Source organism: Pithys albifrons, chromosome 10 (assembly GCF_047495875.1).
Source record: "Pithys albifrons albifrons isolate INPA30051 chromosome 10, PitAlb_v1, whole genome shotgun sequence".
Lineage (NCBI taxonomy): Eukaryota > Metazoa > Chordata > Aves > Passeriformes > Thamnophilidae > Pithys > Pithys albifrons.
Genome location: NC_092467.1, coordinates 4,416,453 through 4,435,424, shown reverse-complemented (window position 1 = coordinate 4,435,424; position 18,972 = coordinate 4,416,453). Strand labels below are relative to the sequence as shown.

The 18,972-nt window shown below is 41.9% G+C and overlaps 1 protein-coding gene across 2 annotated transcripts in view; it reads left to right on the top strand.

Annotated features, from left to right (window-relative positions):
* BRINP3 (BMP/retinoic acid inducible neural specific 3) overlaps positions 1-18,972 on the top strand; it is a 201,706-nt gene that overhangs the window by 145,017 nt on the left and 37,717 nt on the right. For both annotated transcript variants that reach the window (XM_071564940.1, XM_071564939.1), the window contains exon 7: positions 18,182-18,404. In XM_071564940.1, coding sequence (XP_071421041.1) covers positions 18,182-18,404 — 223 coding nt within the window. The remainder of the gene's footprint in view (positions 1-18,181; positions 18,405-18,972) is intronic.

Sequence of the window (18,972 nt, the reverse complement as noted above, 5' to 3'; positions counted from 1 at the left end):
TTTATCAGTAAAAATTTAAGTCATTGCAATTTTTAGTGAGACCTGATGACTAAATCTGAGTCTGTTTAAACTATCTCAGACTCTTTTCCTGTCCCAGTTCTCACTTTTAACAGGAGGACACCAGAATTTACAATATTTCTCCTTGGGTCACACACTCCTCTGATTATAAAACATGAATTTCTCTTTTGATCCTTGGACATTTGGGTGCAGCCTCCCAGGGACTGTTTTGGCACCTTTAAGTGTTTATGGAGCCATGTTCTCATTTACTGCTTTGGCCGTGGCACTGAGTGCCATGATCTGGTAAAGGGACTGGAGTTGGACCAAGGGGTGGACTCGATGATCTCGGAGGTCTTTTCCAACCCAATCCATTCTATGATTCTGTGATTCTATGAAACTGGGACAAGTGTATTGACACTACAGAGGGACACAGACATATTTTGTCCTGTTTGAATGGGGTGTGACACTGCTCAGTGCCTGAAGAATGTCATTTGAAGGCACCTACCTAAGAGCAGTTTTAGTTAAGCTGGAAGAGCACACACACCTGAAGGTGTGGAGGATTCCTGTAACAAGCTGTAGAGGGGCATCAAGTTAATGATGACTTTGACTTGTTGTCAGCTACATTTGTAGTCACAAGTCTGTGACATGAATGTCAGGGGAAGATTGGTGAGAGCTAAATCCTTTGCTTTTAAAAAAGATTCTTCAGCTGTGCTGTGTGAATCTCTAAAATGCCAACTTCTCATCTACCTGTCAGGTTATTCTTGGTAGGTGTGGTTAGTAAGAAGTGTGAAATTTAGGTTATTAATGTCATTAAGACATATGCCACACTCCCTTCTTTAGACTTTGAATTATTTAAGCAATTTTTAGTCTAATAAATATACCAAGCCTGACTTCCACATCTCAGAGGTAGCTTGGGGAATGTCTGCTTTTATCTTGTAAACTGTTTTCCATAAAGATGTTTGTGGAAAGGTGAGATGGGTAACCTTGGATGGGTCTGTACTTGGATAAGAGTTGGCATGTGAACTTTTGATAGATGGCTTAGTCCTTGTGCATTCAACTTCCCTACAGAATTCATGTATTAACACCTGAGCAGCTCTTCCAGTGCTGTCTCACGTGGTCTGGAAGCATTTCCAGCCCCAGTGATACAGATACATGTATTTTTCTAACCACTGAGACATAATCTGAAACACTTGGAGATTGAGCATCATTTAAATTCTGTAAAACACTAAAACATCAGTGTGATCTGATATGTGTTAATAGCATGTTCTGGGAACAAAAGTGACCTTTATTAAGCAAAACTAAAAAACTGCCAAAACTAGTCTTTGTCTGAAAGAGTTGGAGTCAGCTTTTGAGATGAGTATGTTGTTTTATTCTAATCTATTTATCATAATAATAAATTAGGTAGAAAGAAGGCCAGATTCTGTAGTAATTTCAGTCTGAGCAGCAAGATAACCCAAAGCACTAACTGCTGGCTCATGTGGGCTGCTGTTAACAGCAGAGGAATGAATGAATTCATGAATTCTGTTCTTTGACACTGTAAACTCCAGATTCAAGTAAAGTAAATACGAGTGGATTAATTCTTTAACTTTTCTGCCTTCCGAACCCTTTCTTATCTTACATGTTACAAAATAGTCCTGTGACTCCAGAAACTAATCTTGTCCCCTAATACAGACCTGTAAGACTTACCAGGTTCACTTGAGGTCGTGCACAGTGTCTGTGGACAGAATTTAGTTTAAAGAGGAAGAAGCAAATATTCTATTTAAGATGGCTTGTTTACCCTTGGTGTTATCTCTCCTCCTGTCTGTTCAAGATAAAACAACTGAGGAATAGATTTTTTTTTTAAGGATGAGAAGGCTGGAACTGTTCAGCCTGGAGAGGAGAAGGCTCAGGGACAATTACCTGAAAGGAGGGTACAAAGGGGACATAGTCAGGCTCTTTCCAGTGGGGCCCAGGGGCAGGACCAGGGGCAATGGGCACTAAACACAGAAGGTTCCTTCTGAACACCAGTAAACACTTTTCCTCTATGAGGGTGACCAAGCATGGCTTGCCCAGGGAGGGTGTGGAGTCTCCATCCTTGGAGTTATTCAAAAGTTGACTGGCCATGGGCCTGGCAACTGGGTCTAGGTGGCCTCTCTTCAGCAGGGGTTTGGATCAGGTGTTATTTCCCATCTCAACCATTCTGTTGCTCTGCAACCAAAGAATTTTCCTGGTTTCCAGACTCTGGTCTGCACTTTGGGCTTGCTGGTGGTGACAGTTCTCTTTTGAGCCACCATGACTGTCAGAGATTATGTGACCAAGCATGTTCCAGCTCAGAATGTGTCAATCCCCACTGTGTGCAGATTGCCTTTCACTCAGGCTCTTCTGGCACTTTTTAACTACTCAAGTGCCATTTTGGAGGCTGTGGAGCAGTATCTTTTTTATCTCTCAGTAAATCTGGCTGCCTTTTCATGTCTCCAGATGCCCTCCAGCAATAAGTGCTTGATCACTATTAGCTCAATGAAGTTCATATAACCTCTTAATGTCAGGTTATGTACGAAGTTCTCAAAGAAATTACGAGAGCTACTTCTAATTGTTTGCTCTGAACCATCTGCTTATTCTTTATCAGATCTTGTGGCCTCCAGACTCAGCTACAACCCAAGCAAATGAGGAGCTGTTTCCTTATCAAAAATCCATACTAAAGCTGTTCAACCTTTAATAACAAATCCCATCACTTTGGTGAGGCCTTGGAATTCCTGTGTCAGCAAATTCTCCCTGAGACCACCATTCCAAGAAGTTGTTTTTACCATCCAAGCTGTGGCCTAAAAATATCACCTCTGATGGAATCCAGCAGTGTTTCATTTACCCTTTCTTAACCTTCATGAAAGTTGCATTTCATGGGAATTTGTGGCCTGAAACACAACTGGATCACGCAGCTGACCTGCTGTGATCCCAAGTCCCTGAATTTGGCAGAGATTCCAGGGCATGGAGTCCATCCATGAGATTAAAGCACTGCAATCTTCACTGCACTTCCCTCTGCCCTCCACACCTTTTCCTTGGGTTGTTCTTTAATACTGCCACATGTCTTGTACCCCTTCTGCCCCTAAGACCAGGAGCATGTACTTGTCCAGGTGCTCCTGCTGCCTCATCCTCTCAGTGAGCTCTGTCTTCCCAATTCCAGAGAAACCTCTGAGCTAAGCACTCAAGTGCAATTAGTTTTTCACAACAGGTTCCTTGAAAAAATTCTCCAGTTTTGAAGCATGTAGGACTTTCACAGCTTATGGTTACAGCAGTTTTGAAGAGAATGGTGGTAAATAAGTTGTCTTGTTACACATCACTGATTTGGGAAGTTTTTGAAACTGTCAAGACTTAGTGTAAAAAAAGAAGCAAATTCTGTCATACAACTCTGGCAGTTTAACATTTGAAAGAGCTCTGAAACACAGGAAAGCCAGGAAGATCCCCTGAAAACATCCACAGGCTCTGGATTCTGACAAGGATAAGAATATGATCACACATTGCCTGCACCATAGTCTTGGTGTGGTTGGCTGCTGAGGGCCTTTGGAAATCTGAGCACTTCTTTAAACAATTTAAATGACAGCAATTTCCTTTTAAGGTGATCTGCTCCTTGACATCGAAAAAGAATTTGTAGCAGTCCCTGTAGCAACTTAATCTCAGTTTTCTAAATGAAAAAGGCCATCAAAACAAAGAAGGACACAGATGATAGGGTTGTTCAAACAATAGAAAATGGCAGAAGTGCATTTTCATGGTTTCTTTTATTTCTTTTTTTTTTAATTGCTGGTGTTTATGAGGCCTCCCGGAGACATGAAAGTAGAATCTGCACTGAAACATGGGCCTGTTTGAATCCTTTGTAGTCCATTAACTTCATGGCTTTGACTTGTGTGCTTGGATGTCCAGCAGCAGCTCAAGGAGATGAGAGGCAGAGCCGTGGAGGACCTTGCAGAGCTCGGCCACTGAACACAACCCCTGTTTACTCAGCCAGACGTGTGGCTTCACAGACACAATTAAACATCAAAAGTCACCTTGTAAATATTTTGAAATGCATCCTTCTCCAGCCCTAAATGACAAACAACTCCTCAAAATGTCGACTTTGATTTTTTTCAGTCATTTCTGTGTCTGCTTTACGGAGATAATTCAAAAGGTAAATTTCAGTGTCACAGAAAGTGCCAGTGATGTAAGTACAGCCAAAGCAAATTGATATTAACTTTCACATTCATATTTGCTGAAGGTATTTTTCATTGTACATCCATCCTCCATCATTGCTTTGATTGCAGAGTGCTAACAGAAGTGAATTGCTGTTGCAAGCTATTCTTAAATCCCTGGATTCATTGGATTTGGATTTCCTGTCTAATGCATTTCATAATTCCCTAATAACCCTGGGATGTCTTGCTATTGGTTACCCTTTACATGTACTGACTTAAAATCATCTGAAAAAACCCACAGTTTTGAAGGGTTCACCTTAAATTCAGCCTGAATCCTCAGTTAATGTACAGCACTTCCCAAAGTTTTCTTGTTTGCATCAGCAGAGATTGCTTTTGAGACTTTAGAGTCCTTCTTCCTCAGTTCAATTATATTTTTCCATTTCTTTACAATGATTGAATTAATCATGTTCCCAAAATCCCTTGTATAAAAGAATTGGATTTAAAAGGGTTGTAGAAAGTGGATTCTAATAGAGGAGGTGATAAGCTTATTACTGAACTAAATATCAGTAATACTGAAGATGAGCAAGTTCAAGCAGCCCATTATTTTTTGGGGGTAGCATTTGCATCTTATGTAATTACTTTTATGTAAAACCTACAGAAAGTAATAGGACAGATAATCTCCACCATTCCATAATCTGCAGTGAGATTTAGAGAATTATCCATTTAGTGTGTCATGAATTTATATCTCCATCTTCAAAACTGCAAAATGTGGAAACCCCCCATGTTTTGATGATGCACTTTCCTAACTCTGTCCCTTCTCCTTCAGCTCATGTTTTCCCATATGAAATATGGCCATGCTGTAAAATGCCAATTTTGGGATGAGAAAGGCTCTTTTTACTAAGCACATTTGCTTCCCAGATCTGCAAACCTCTTTTGGGAAACCCAAACACAACAAGAGCCCAAAGCTGGTCTTGGAAAGAGTGAAGAATTAGTTTTCTCTCACTCTGGAAGTTAAACTGGCCCTTTATCAGTGGAAACTCCTCTGCAAACCTGGCCACTATTTAGCTTTTGAATGCTACTAAGAGACAAAATATGTGCCAAATCTCACTTTGCTTGGTGGGATGGGTGGTGGTCCTGCTTCTTCCAAGGTCCTGAGCAACCCTTTGTTGTCACACTCCTGTGTCTTTATGAGACAGGCCCAGGACCTCAGTCCTGGCTTCCAAACTGCTCTGCTGCTTCTTCTGAAGGCTCCTGATCCTTATTTCCATGGTGGAAATTGTTTCCAACTCCAGGCTGCTGTAAAATAGAGCAAACCCAAGCCTGAACATCACAATTGGCTCAGAGATTGAAGTGCAGCTGCTCAGGGGAGAATTCTCTGCACACTCTGCCAGCCTTTTGTATTTGTTACAGATGGACAGCATTGCCTTGATGGTTATTGAGGCTGTAAAGAAGCTGGAAAGGAGAAATTCTAAGATTGTTCCAAAGCAAGGGATCATATTTGAGCTCAAATTCTGCACAAATCTCTTTGTATTTCTCAGAAAAGAGAGTTGTGTAGTCACTTTTCTTGCATGTACATACTCTTAGATGCTGAGCACACAGTAACAGAGAATAATACATCTTTTTCTTTTGTTCATTTGGGGTAATAATCAAAAAATATCAGCCATAGCCAGACTTATTTAATTTGCTAAAAATATATTTATGCTTAAATAGAGCAGATGCAAACCCAGGCAGTTAAGCAAAATGTGAAGTTAAATCTTTAGCTTAGATTTAAATAGACTAAATTTAAAATTAACAAAGGAATATGTAAATAAATTTAAATGGATTGTCCAGTGCTGAAGACAGAAATCTTAGATGTCTGGTGTACAGAAGGCACTATGAGGAGAGCCAAAGACAAACTGAAAGCCTCAAGGTGTGAATCACAGCAAAAAGACCCAGGAAACCTGGGGCAAGGAGTCTGCACCATGAGACAAGTATTGGCTTTTTCATCATTTCATACACAATTGTCAGCTGAAGTTCTGGAATCATTCTAATTATGGGTTATATTATTAAGTCCTGGCTGTGCATTGAGGGATGCACCCAGTGTCTGTCATGAGGAGCATTCTTCCTCCTCCTCCTCTCCATCAGACAAGCATTTTAAAATATTCCTGTATTTATAGTGTATCAGGTTCTTTCTAATGCACAACTCCAGAAAAACTGCAGCAGTCTCTGATGTTTGACTGTAAAAGTCCCTCTATCTAGTCAGAAAAATCCAGTATAGAATTGTTTGCCACCCCAGTAAGGCACAGATTTTTACTGTTCCCTGGACTCCAATTCTTTCTTAAAAATTCTCTAGCAGAGGTGGACACCATCAGGTTCCTTTGTATTGCCTCTCACTCTCTTCACATCAAAGTCTCCTGGCTGACAAGTGAAAAGGTAATTCTTGCAGCTGCCAAGTTTGCAGATTGTCCATGATGTGGACAGTGGCTGGTGAGAGGGTTCCAGCCTTCTTACCAGCTGGAATAATGTTCTAAACAATGCCCTCAATAACTCCTGTGCAAACTAGAGTGATATTGCTCTAAACATTTTTAGACTGCCCTTTAATCACCAGCGAAAAACTGTCTTAGCATTTATAGTGTTCCCTGGGATTCTTCTAGTACAGAAGAGAAAATAACCTCCAACCTCCCCACACAAACCCCACAAAAAACCTCCAAGAGAAATTGCCTCCTACGATGGACATTTTAAAATACAGTTAATGTACCAAATGTCTCATTTATACCCGTTCCAAATTGCTAAAAGGCAGTAAAAGGTAACTGCAGGCATAATTTGGAACTGTCAGTTTAAACAGAGGTGTTTCTATATGTGCACTCTGATCAGAAGAAACTTATTGAACTTCTAATGATAACAAAGTACCCGGACTGACTTTGGGTCTCAATGTTGAGATTCCAAGTGTTAAATAAGATGACAAGATGAGTGGGTTTGCCTTGGCATCCCACACAGACTATAAACTCACACTGATTTGCACTGAAAACAGTTCCCACTGGAAGTTCTGTCCAGTGACACATTCCTGCTTTTCCAGCTGTTGTGATTCCCATTAAAATTCACACAAAATTAGCTGAAAAGTGAAACCTGGAATGAAAACTGAATACTGGAGTGTTTCTTCAGTGCATTGACCTTGCTGAGGAGTTCTGTGCTCACTGACTGGGGGGGACGTGCCTGTCAGAGGGTCCTTGGCAGCTCCTTGGGCAGGGACACACCAGGGGTGCTGGCCCAGGGCACTCAGGTGGCACAGCCCATCCCTCTGCTGACCACACCAAGCCAAGTGCAATGCAAAGTGAGTCTCATTGGAGCTCTAAATTGAAAGACTCCTTGTGCTGAACTGACTCCCTGGCAGCTGAAGGTGCTTTTTAATCACAGAAAATGAAGACCTCAATCAATATGGTTCAAACTATTTGCCCCTGAGCAGTAGAGCTGTGGTTTGCTTTAAAATGGTGCTTACAGCTTCAGGCTCAAGGCCAAGAAAACTTAGCCCCCTGAGTTCTTAATATAATTATTGTTTTCTCCATTATCTTGCAAGGGTGTTAATTTGCCTCCCAGTAATTAACTTCCCTCGGTGGTTGTCAGGAAGTTTAATCAATAACAGGAGCAGAAACACCAAGCTGTCATTCCTTCTGTGACCAAAATTCTCCTCCCCACCTCTGCCACCCCTGTGGAGGTGACAGTGGTCTAATAAAATGAACAGGTGGGATGTTCATAATTTCTTTGGAGAGTCAGTGCCTAAATTGTGCCTCTCCTACCCCGAAAATGATGGCACAGCCTAAATAATTGCCCCTGCTCCAAAACTAAAAGCATTATACACCTCCTGCTAAAGCAGCACCTGGCAAATCAACTTACTGAAGTTTTGCATGGCATTGCACTCTCAGGTACTGCAAACATTGGGTGACATTGTAATAAGAGGAGGAGCAGAAGGCTTGATCTAATATAATTCTACTTATGTCCACCATGTACAGGACATAATGTAATTCCCTTCAAAGGTAGTGACAAAACCCCCCTGGTTCTTGGTGGAATTCCAATCTGCCTTGGCAGCTTTGGGCTTTCTTTATTAAGAGTGATGTCACTCTGTGGCCTCTCTTTTCTTCTAGGGCAGTGTTGTCTGTTCTGATTCATAGCTCCTTAAATCTTCTCCTGGAACAGCTCAACACTGGTTATTTACTTCAATGTGTTTTCCAAGAACACTTTTCAGTTTCACTCATTCTCTTCTCTCATCTCTCCTTCTGTGAATCATTCCATGTTTATTTACCCTTCCCAGTTTTCAAACTGCAGGAGTTCCCAGCATGATCAAGATCAAATAAGGTACATTTTGGACTGGCAGAAGTTACATCTTTATCTACCCAAAAGAATCACATCTTAGGCATTAAGTGCATTTACGGTTCTGAAAATAATAGACATTGAAACATTTATGCTGCAGGACTACTTGGAAACCATATTGAAATCATCCAAGTGTTTACAAAAAATAAAGAAGCCAAATTAACCCATAGATACATTTTTAACACGCTTTTCATGAAAGCTGACTGTGAATTCCAAGGAACATCCCTTTGAAGGGTAGTGATAGAAGCATTTTTGAAAGAGTAATGAGCCAAAATCACACCCAAAAGAAAACCTGACAGGCTGAAGGGAACGTCCTTCAAATGCTGGATGTGCAGAGACAGCTGTTGGAGTCTGGCTTTTTGGCTTCTGAAAAGTCAGCTTGCTGTCAAGGTCATACTTAGACTGAGAATAAGAAACAAGTCACTTGATTACAGGAAGTGTGAGTCCTTCAGTAGCAGAGCCCAGGGAAGGTTGTTTTCTCCTGCCTACCAGAACTTGTTAATTAATCCACAATTTGCAGGAGGATGTTCTGGTTTTACTACCAATTTTGACACTGCAATTTTTTCATCTTTATCTGCATTACAAGAGCTTCAAGGCTTGCAAGGGGAGGATTTGTGGTCTCTAAGAGGTTGGCAGTACCAGCATTAACCACGTCACATACATGTATATGCACATGTGTGTATATAGAGACACAAATGTAACATATGCCATAGAATCAGAGAATCATTAAGGTTGGAAATTTCCTTTAAGATCATCAAGTCCAACCACCAACTCAGCACCACCACCATGTTCACCACTAACCCATGTCCTCAAGTCTCATATTGACATGCTTTTTAAACACTTCCAGGGTGAGAGACTTCACCACTGACCTGGGCAGCTCATTCCAGTGCTTGACAACCCTTTTGATGAAAAACTGTTCCCAATATCCAATCCAAACCTCCCCTGGCCCAGCCTGAGGCCATTGCCTCTCAGTTTTACCATTTCCCCAAGGTTCCTCACAGCTGTCTATTCATGACTGACCAGAGGATCTCTGCTCCCCACTGATTCCACCTTCACCTGCACTGACACTTCTCCCTGTTCTTTCCCTCTTGCAAAGGACAGGGTGGAGAGGATCTATCCCTGCAGCATTCCCCACTTCTTAAAAGAAATCAAACAGGACAAAAAAACCCAAATCCTAAACCTCCCTCACTGTGAGAATCATCAAAATTTGCCTCCCCTGCAGCTTGTGAGGCAGCTCCGTTGTTCCCACTCCCAACAGCCTGTTCAGAGTCCAGACCTTGCAGACAACACACATTTCCTTCCTTCCCTTTGTCCTTCAGAAAGTTTAAGAGAGAAATCCCTCAGTCTGGAGAAGGAAACATTGTAGTTATCAGGAGAGCTGACTGATTTAGCCTAACTAGGGGGGAAGGGGAAGGGAAATGCAGATTTACTACCTCTTCTGTGCAGAAATAAGGCTGTTGCAAGCTGCAGTCTTCTGCTTCTTTGAGTTGCATTATTTTCAAACATATATTTCTTGGTACAGCTGCTACTTCTTTGACAAACTGAGTAATGCATCTTGAGGAACTAAAATTCATGGCAACATAACTTCTATCTTTTTATAAACCTCTTTAATAATATCCACCCAGTCCTTTAATGAGCAGCAATCCTACCCAACCATTGGAAACGTAGGTCCTGTGGCTTTATATCCACCAGCTTTGTGGTTCCAGGGTTTGATTTACAGCTGAGGCTGGTGTTTGACCTGCTGTCATTTTTATTGCCCTGGCTGCAGTTTGCAAAGGATTGTTATGGGGAAGGAATGACAACGCCGTGGTCACATCGTTAGAGCTGCGGGTTTTCACCAGCACTGCAGGAGAAAGTGTGATAAAAAGGGGGATTATGAGATCATTCCTCCCACAATTCTCTAATTGCAGCTCCCACAGAGGACTCCAAGGAGGGTGCAGTTGCCTGGAGCCACAGACAAATTTATTTTTATTATTTCTAATAAATGGCAACAATTAAATTTGGGCTCTATTGTGCTAACTGCCCTATAAAGCTGTAATAAGAGCCAGGCTCTTCTCTGAAGAGCTTGTAGTCTAAACAGAAAAGGCAATTGAAGTGTAGCAGAAATAAAGATTTATATACAGAATATTACAAAATAATAAGGCAGCTGCTTTGAAAAAAAAAAAACCAACCAGGAATAATCCTTCAGTAATTGCAAAATGGTGCTTATTTTTTTAAAGAATACAGTAAAGCTTTTGAAATATTTATTAATTTTGGTAATTTTTTACTTCGTAATTCGTTATAATATGAAATTAAATATCGACATAACAATAAAAATTTCTGTTCTGTCAAGATGAGGTCTTTTGAATGATTCAAAACAAACTCAAAGAGGGAAACTTTGTTCCTTTTAGAGGTTTTCAGAGGAATTAGAAGCATTTGGAGAATTCTAGGAAAATTCCAAAGATTTAAGATAATTTTGGAATGCTAAAAATCCTTTCAGAAAATGACTTTTCTTTGCACAGTTCTTTGTCTTCGTGGTGACATGAGTAGCTCGAGCAGCTTTCCTTGCCTTTGGTGTGGGATTAATTGACAGCTTCTAACCTATAAGATAAATCAAGCAGTATTTATATTAAATAAGAGGCTGATTTACAGCATCAGCAGATAAGCAGCCCTGAAATGGACACAGAGCCGATTTGTTTGCTGCTCTGTGTCACCTTTTCTGTAGGTAAATAAACTACTGGAGATATTTCCTAAGTGCTTTTCAAGGAGAGGGTTTGGTCTGAGTGTTCCTGTTGGTTCTGAGCGTTGCTGCTTTTCCTTGTGCAATATTCCCTGTTTATTTTGGCTTGCTGTTGGAATGAATTGTGCCAAAGGAGGGCTGGAGTCCCCTTAAAACCAGGTGTAGGCAAGAGATTAACACAGACAAGGAGACTGGTTATTTTGAAGGAAACACACACCACGAAAGAACTAAAATTGCAGCCGATTCCTTTTTATTTATTTATTTTTTATTTGTTCAATGTAAAGTTTCAAGTTCCTTAGGTAGCTTTTCCTCTCTCAGGCAGGAACCTGGAAAGGCCTCTGCATGTGGAGCATCATCTCATGAATCACTCCTCAGAGTTGTATTCCCTCTGCAAAGCCCTGGGGGAGAGGGAGACAAGAGAGGGGTTCTCCCGAGAGCCCCAGCAGAGCCCAGTGGGAGCCCTCAGTGCTCAGGGTGGGGTCTGTGCTCCTTCCATGGGCACGTGCACACAGTCAGGGTGGGGGAACAGGAGACCTGGCACTTCTGGCACTGGGAAAAGCAGCTCCTTTCCCACCTCTGGATCTGTGGGTGTAAAATAGGTTGAATCTTGGGGAGTCACCTGAGCTGGCCAAGGCACTAAAACCAGTGGGGAACAGCATTTGAGGGTGGAGATCCCCCTCTGCTGACCTGACCTGCTCCCTGTGGATGTTTTCTGGATCTGGGAGCTTGAGGAGACGCTGCTGAGGCTCATTTGGCTCATCTTCCATTATTACCCTGTGCTGTTCATCCTTGTGAGCACCATCTACACAGCCAGAGGAGAGCTGCAGTGCATCAGGGTCCCTCCATGGCTCAGGTCCATCAACTAAAGTGGGAATATTTCCTAGGAATACACAGTGCAGAGGGACAGTAACAAGAGCAATTAGAAAAGCTGGCAAATGGGAACCCACCTTGAGCTCAAAGGCACTTGGTGTGTGAAATCAGGAGGATGAGGGATGACGAGGAAGGCAGTTGCCCTCTCTCTTAAGGAGCAGCCTGGCTGTATGGAGATCTGGATGTTTGGAGCTCTGGATGTTTGGAGCTCTGCTATGGGGTGGACAACAGGGATGAGAACTTGTGGGTCAGGGGCAGAGGAGACATGAGCAAAGGAGATGTTGCGGTGGGAGTGTGTTACAGACCACATGGCCAGTGTGAGAAAGTGGATGAAACCTTTCTTAAGCAACTTGAGGATGTGTCTGGATCACAGACCCTTCTTCTCATGGGGAACTTTGCCCTCTCTGGCATCTGAAAAACCAACATAGTGGGGGAAAAGCACTCAAGGAGCCAGACTGTGTGCTGAGAGACAACAGGCAGAAACTGAAATAAGAGAGATTCAGACTGGGAGATATGGAGAAGCTTTTTCTCCATAAGGGCATCTGAGTCTTGATTACAGCAGTTTCCAAAACATAACTGGCCCAAGCCCTGAGCAAGCTGATTTGGTGTCAGACCTGCTGGGAGAGAGAGATCACCTTTCCCTGGACTCCACACTGCCCAAGGAAATATCAAGTGTGAGCTAAGATGTGATGCTCTCACTATGGTTTAAGGAGAGAGCTGCTGTCCTACATAGCAGTGCTTGCAGAGAGCAGTGGCCATTGCAGGGGATTCTCCTTATAGGGGTGGGAAAAGAGGAGATGCAGTGGACAACATGAATTCTCTTCAGCTCATTTTGAAATTGCAGGAAGGACTCTCATTTTGCCACCAACATCATTTTTGTGCAGATATTGCATCACACCCTCCCTTGGTCAAGCTGTTTTTGTCCCTTTGCCTTAAAGCCACTGCAGCATTTTGTTGGAGCTTTGGCAGGGTGGTTTTTACAGAAGGTGTTACACACCTCCAGGCTGTGATGGCAGAATTTTAATACCTTCAGAGCAAGGCAAAGAGCTTGATTAAAACAAGAGGCTTTGAGCACGAATGACAGATGTATAGATTTTTAAGGGAGAAAATTGTTTTGTTAAAGCATCATTTAGAGAAATGGCAAAGTAGCCCATTTCAATTGCTGTCTGACGGTGGGTTTTGACATGATAATATGATGTAAAAAGTGGTTTTCTCCTACAGACATCCTTTTACTGAACTTTGTTAAATGGAAAAAGTCACTAAAATCCAAATTCTTATTGATTTTAGAAAATACATAGACTCTGTATAAGCCTATTGTGAATAGTATGTTCAGTCAGGCTGCTTTTGCTCAGAAAATGTAATTGCTTTTTCCAAATTTTTGAATATTGTTTTAAAAAAATAAAGTTAATTTTGGGTAGATGATGTAATCCACCATTAGACAGGGTTATATATTTACTGAAACACTGTGCTGTAATTCCCAATGTTAAAGGTTTTGTCTCTCTAAGATGAAATTATTTCATTTTAGGTAAAAAGGCTCATCCAAATATGACATTAAATTAAACAGCAGAATAAAACTTGATGGAATGTCATCTTCCCAGAAACTGTCATTTCTGGAGACTGAGAGGAGGTGGTTGAGATTCCTTTCAGTTTGCTTTGCTGTGAAACAATTTCTTTCTTAACATATCACCAAATGCAGATTAGTTTCAAACTGTGTTTTGCTTTACATTCTCCTAAATTATATGGAGATTTTCACCTCGGTGTTTTCCACATGTGCACATATGTCATCATTCATTTCAGCTGTAACAAAAGCCTACAGGAAAAAGAAAAAAAAAGAAGAAAAAAAATAGGTATTTTTTCTTTGACAGAAATCCATGTCAAGTTTGAATTTTGCAATTGCTCAGGAGTTCTGGTCTTCCATAAATCACATTACTGAGACCTCTTTAGACACAAGCTGTGTTTGAAGGAGCTGTTGTTTTATCCCCCTCTCCTCTTACCCTGACTGCAGGAGCTCAGGCTGTTCTCAGACAGAGCATTTCTGTGAGGGCTGAGAGGAGCAAATTGTTCTAAGACCCACAGTGGAGATAAAACCTCTGTTACACTAATTGGGGAAACAGTGTCTGTATGATTGAAAAGAAAATTTTAGGAAAGGCAGTTTAAGAGCTCAGCTGTGGATTGTTTATTCTAAAGAAAATAGAAGAAGAAAATGCAGGGATATTATTTGGCATTTTAATATTTCCAGCATTACATGGTGGTCAGATGTCAGCCTCTGGGACCTTTAGTAACTCAGTGTTCTGAATTCTCAAGCTGGTAGGAATCCATTGACTTTCCAGATGCTTCCAAAGATCCTCTAGAAGGGATCTTAGGAAACAAGCTCACCCAAGACATTTGGGTAGCCTGGAAATGTTGCACAAACCACTCAGGCTCAGGTGGAACAAAGCCAGTGGTCTTGTACGTGGGAGAGTCTTGTACAGGTCCGGGAGTAAAATATCAGGGCTATGCAAAATATTCCCAGCAGAGAAATCCTGTTCTCCTCCAACACAGAGCAGGCAGGTTTTCCCTTGTAGCAGAGCACTGTGGAGTCCTTTAGTGAGGCTTTCTGTGTCTTGCTGGCCTTTGCCAGCTCTGTGTGCAGAATGTTGATCACTGCATTGAGCTCTGAGCCCTGCTCTGGTCCCCAGAACACCAAGAGGCAGAGTCACATCCCTACAGCTCTTTGTGGTTCTCACAGCCTAAATATGTCTGAGAGTCCCCTGATTTTAGCAGCACTGTTTGCTGCCATTAGGCTATTCCTCCTTTATTCTTTCCCACTGAAATATGCCATTTCAATCTCCAGACAGTGTTGAACAAGGAAGATGTACCTGGCAGAAAGGGGGAGGTGCAAAACAGACAAAACCAGCCAGCAAATGGACTTGTTTGACCAGCCCCTGCATATGATGTTTTACTTTTTTTCCTTAGCTGCAATTGGTTAAGAAAGCATAAAATTGTATTGCATGTTACCCCTGTGAAAATGAAAGAGGAAGGGCTGAAGTCAGGTTGTGTGTGATATCAAGTATCTTGGTGGGGTTCTTGGGTGTTCTGTGCAGGGCCAGGAGTTGGACTTTGTGGGTCCCTTCCAGCTCAGAACAGTCTCTGCTGTTGTGTTTTGAAAGTATCCATCCTGTGTCCCCCAGGACTGTAATACTGGCTGTTAATCCTCAGGAATGGCTGGCACAGTGTGTTGATTAGAGTGTAATAGTTTAATCATCTCTCAGTGTTAGGAGTTCATGTTGTCATTTCACAGATCATGAAATGTGTCTGTTTAAGATATGGGCACATTATCTTCTCTCTCTATTTTTTTTTAATGCAGCAGACACTCTATAACCAAGCTCCTTTTATCTCTGCCTCTCCTTTACCTGCATTACAGAGCTCATTACCTGGTTCATACAGGGCACGGGGGTAGACAAAGATGTTTATTACAGCGAGAGAAAGAAACGTTTTCTTGTTGGAAATGCTGTTGCAGTGCAAGCTGAGGAGTGTAAACCCTCCTTATCACTTCTAAACACTGCAGCTGATGAGTTGTTGGCTGTGGAGCTCAGTGCCATCGTGCAGGGGACAGCAAAGTGACACTGTTGCTTAAATAAGTGATTACAGAAACACGAGAGATGCAAAGGCGTCTTCTGAGTCTATTGTCTCCTCAGGGAGGTGGGTTTGTTTTGGCTTCGTGGAGCTCATTTTAAGTAGCTCCACCAGTGGCTCGGAGGAACAGAAGGGAAAGGAGGAGTTAGTGATTAAAACAGGTTGTCAGGAGTGTGGCTTTGGGATCTAATCCTCCCAAGGTGTCAGGGTACACAAATATATATATATATATATCCCCTCACTCCTGTGGATTTAGTAGAACTTGTCTGATCTTCACAAGCTGCAGACCTGTGTTTTACCAAAGGATATACATTGTATCAGTTCAGTTAACCTGATTTCCTATTAATTTGCTTATTTTTTAAAGTAAAAAATTTTAAATCTTTAGGTTTGGAAGACTTTACCAAACCAGTGGAACCGTGGTTCCTGCAGACAAGCCAGACATAACTGTGTCATATCTTCTGTGCAAACCTTGAAGGGAATTAAGGACTGAGAAGGGCAGTGTGAGAAGGCAGAGACTCAATGGGACTCTAAAAAGCCTCATCTGATGGAAGGTGTCTCTGCTCATCACAGTGGGGGTTGGACTGTATGACCTTTAATGGTCCCTTCCAACCCAAACTGTTCCATAATTCTGTGAAAGGTCTAATTGTCACCTGGGAAGAAGAAAAGAGGGAACTGATTTTCCCCAAACTGCACTAAGATCCACAGAGATGCCCATCTCGTAGTGGAGAATTCCAGTTGTTGAGCTGTACACCCAGGGAAGGGTACTCTTGTTGGACAGAGGGGTGTAACCAACTTAGACAAAACTAAGGAAAGGGAAAAGCAGAAGATAAAAAGATCCAAGTACTTGATAAAATAAATAAACAGTTCCTTTCCCTCAGTCCCTAAATTGTACCCAGGGACAGCAGAGGGGCAGCGTTTCTGTCCTTACACCCAAAGAGGAAGGCATGAGGAGAACATGAACAACACATTTCCAAAGAACTCCCAGATGAATTATTAAAACCACTTTATTAAATATAGAATCATCATCTTTGCCCCTTGCCTGTCATTTTTTACCTTCCAGAAGACCTTTCAAGACCTTCGTCCATCACAGAAAATACTGTGCCAAAGTGGGACTGGTCTGTTCCATCACTGCTCTCAGGATGTGGTCAAGAGCCACTCAGTTTATTTACAAAAGATATTTCTTCTCCACTTATAAAAAAAAGGAATATTTTTGCCTGCTTTATGTAAAAATGTTGTTAAAAAAGCTAAACTAAAGTAAACCCAAAAGACTCCTGAGCAATGGTGGTAACAGAATATTCTTTGATGTGAGCAGACGTTTTCCCCAATCAACCCTCTCCCACGAGCAGCCTAAAATTACAGCAATGTTAAATATTATGATTATTTTAGTTGTAAGAGGGAGGCTCCTTCAGGCAGTTGGATCCTTGCTTGCACATAGTCTGCTGAAGTGTAGACTACCCAAAAGGAGCAGCTGGCAGGGTGAAAGCCAAAGTGTGGGATAAGTGGCTTTGCTGCAGGAACAAGCTGAAAGAAAAATATGGATTGTGAAGGGTGGGAGGAGAGCAGGAGGCAGGAGGGCAGACAGGGAAACGGGCTGAGATGTGGAAACAAGGGAGAAAGGGCTAAACATGTGCACTCAAGTGTGCTACTCAGTCTTGCATTTTTTCCCCAGTAACTGGAGCCCTTTTAATGGAAGTTTATTTAGGTTCAAGAAGTCATAAATCAACTTCCAAATTATCCTACTTGTGGAAATAGGCTCACTGATTAATAAACTTCTGTTAATAAGATTCTTTCTGTGTATCTTACGTGGACTGAGCTACCAGAACAAATCACAAGGCAGGGTATGTTCACAGTGCCAGTGACCTTGTGATTGAAGAGCTCCTTTTCACCACTTTAGAGTCAAAAAGAAGTTATGGGGACATTCTTGAAATATCATAAAATTTTGAAGTATCATAAAATGCTTTGAAAGGCTCCATTTTAATTGTAAATACTTTTGAATGTCTGATTTAATGGCTCGTCTCAGGTGAAATAACATGTATATAGGAGCAATGGCCTGTAAAATCACATTTATTTGCATTTCCCAAGTGTTGGAATATACTTCTTTTAAAACAGTTTCTGATCTTCCTCAAATGAGTCAATATATATTGATCATTAAGTGCACATTTACTTTCAGATCCTCAATTGGAAGGTAAGAAACTGTTTTTTACTTCATCTTCATATTATCCAGGTTGAGAAATAAGGACAATCCTTGTATTTGATTTAATATCCATTTAAAAATTACATAAATATTGACTTTTGCTGGCTTTATTGCAGCAATATCACCAATAAAAATGTGGGCACCTTTCTACTTCCAAAAAGTTAAAACTTTCAGTTTTAAAATTTCAAAAGGTCAAGTTTACAAAAATTAGTTGAAGAACAAACAAATTAGACAATAATTTCCGCTCCAAAAATTGATATAAGTGCATCATTAAAGGCTATCAATTTTTTATTTATTTTTTCCCAGATGAATTCAAACTGTTTATGAAGAGGCTGCCCATGAACTACTTCCTGAACACCTCTGCTGTCATGCACTTGTGGACGATGGATTCCAACTTCCAGCGCCGCTACGAGCAGCTGGAGAGCAGCACGAGGCAGCTGTTCCTCAAGGCCCAGAGGACGGTGCACAAGCTCTTCGGCCTCAGCAAGAGGTGCCACAAGCAGCCCCTGATCCGTGTGCCACGGCAGAGGTAAGGGCACCTGTGGGACCCACCACCCAGGGGCTCAAATGGAATGGTGTTCAGCAGCCCTTGTGCTGAGCATCGTGTGGGCCACCTGAGTGCAAAGTAAAAGGAAAGAGATTGAGGTGCTGGAGGGGGTCCAGAGAAGAGCAATGAGGCTGGTGAAGGGACTGGAGCTCAAGTCCTATGAGGAAAGGCTGAGGGACCTGGGATTGTTTAGCCTAGAGAAGTGGAGGCTCAGAGGAGACCTTATCACTCTCTACAACTGCATGAAAGGATGTTGTACCCACATGGGGGTTGGTCTCTTCTCTCAGGCAACCAACAGTAGGACAAGAGGGCACGGGCTCAAGCTCTGCCAGGGGAGGTTTACATTGGATATCAGAAAGAAATTCTTTACAGAGAGAGTGCTCAGGCATTGGAATGGTCTGGCCAGAGAGGGGGTGGATTCTCCATCCTTGGAGATTTTTAAGATGAGACTGGACGTGGCACTGAGTGCCATGATCTTGTATTCAAAGTGGGGTTGGATCAGGGGTTGGACTTGATGATCTTGGAGGTCTCTTCCAACCCAACTGATTCC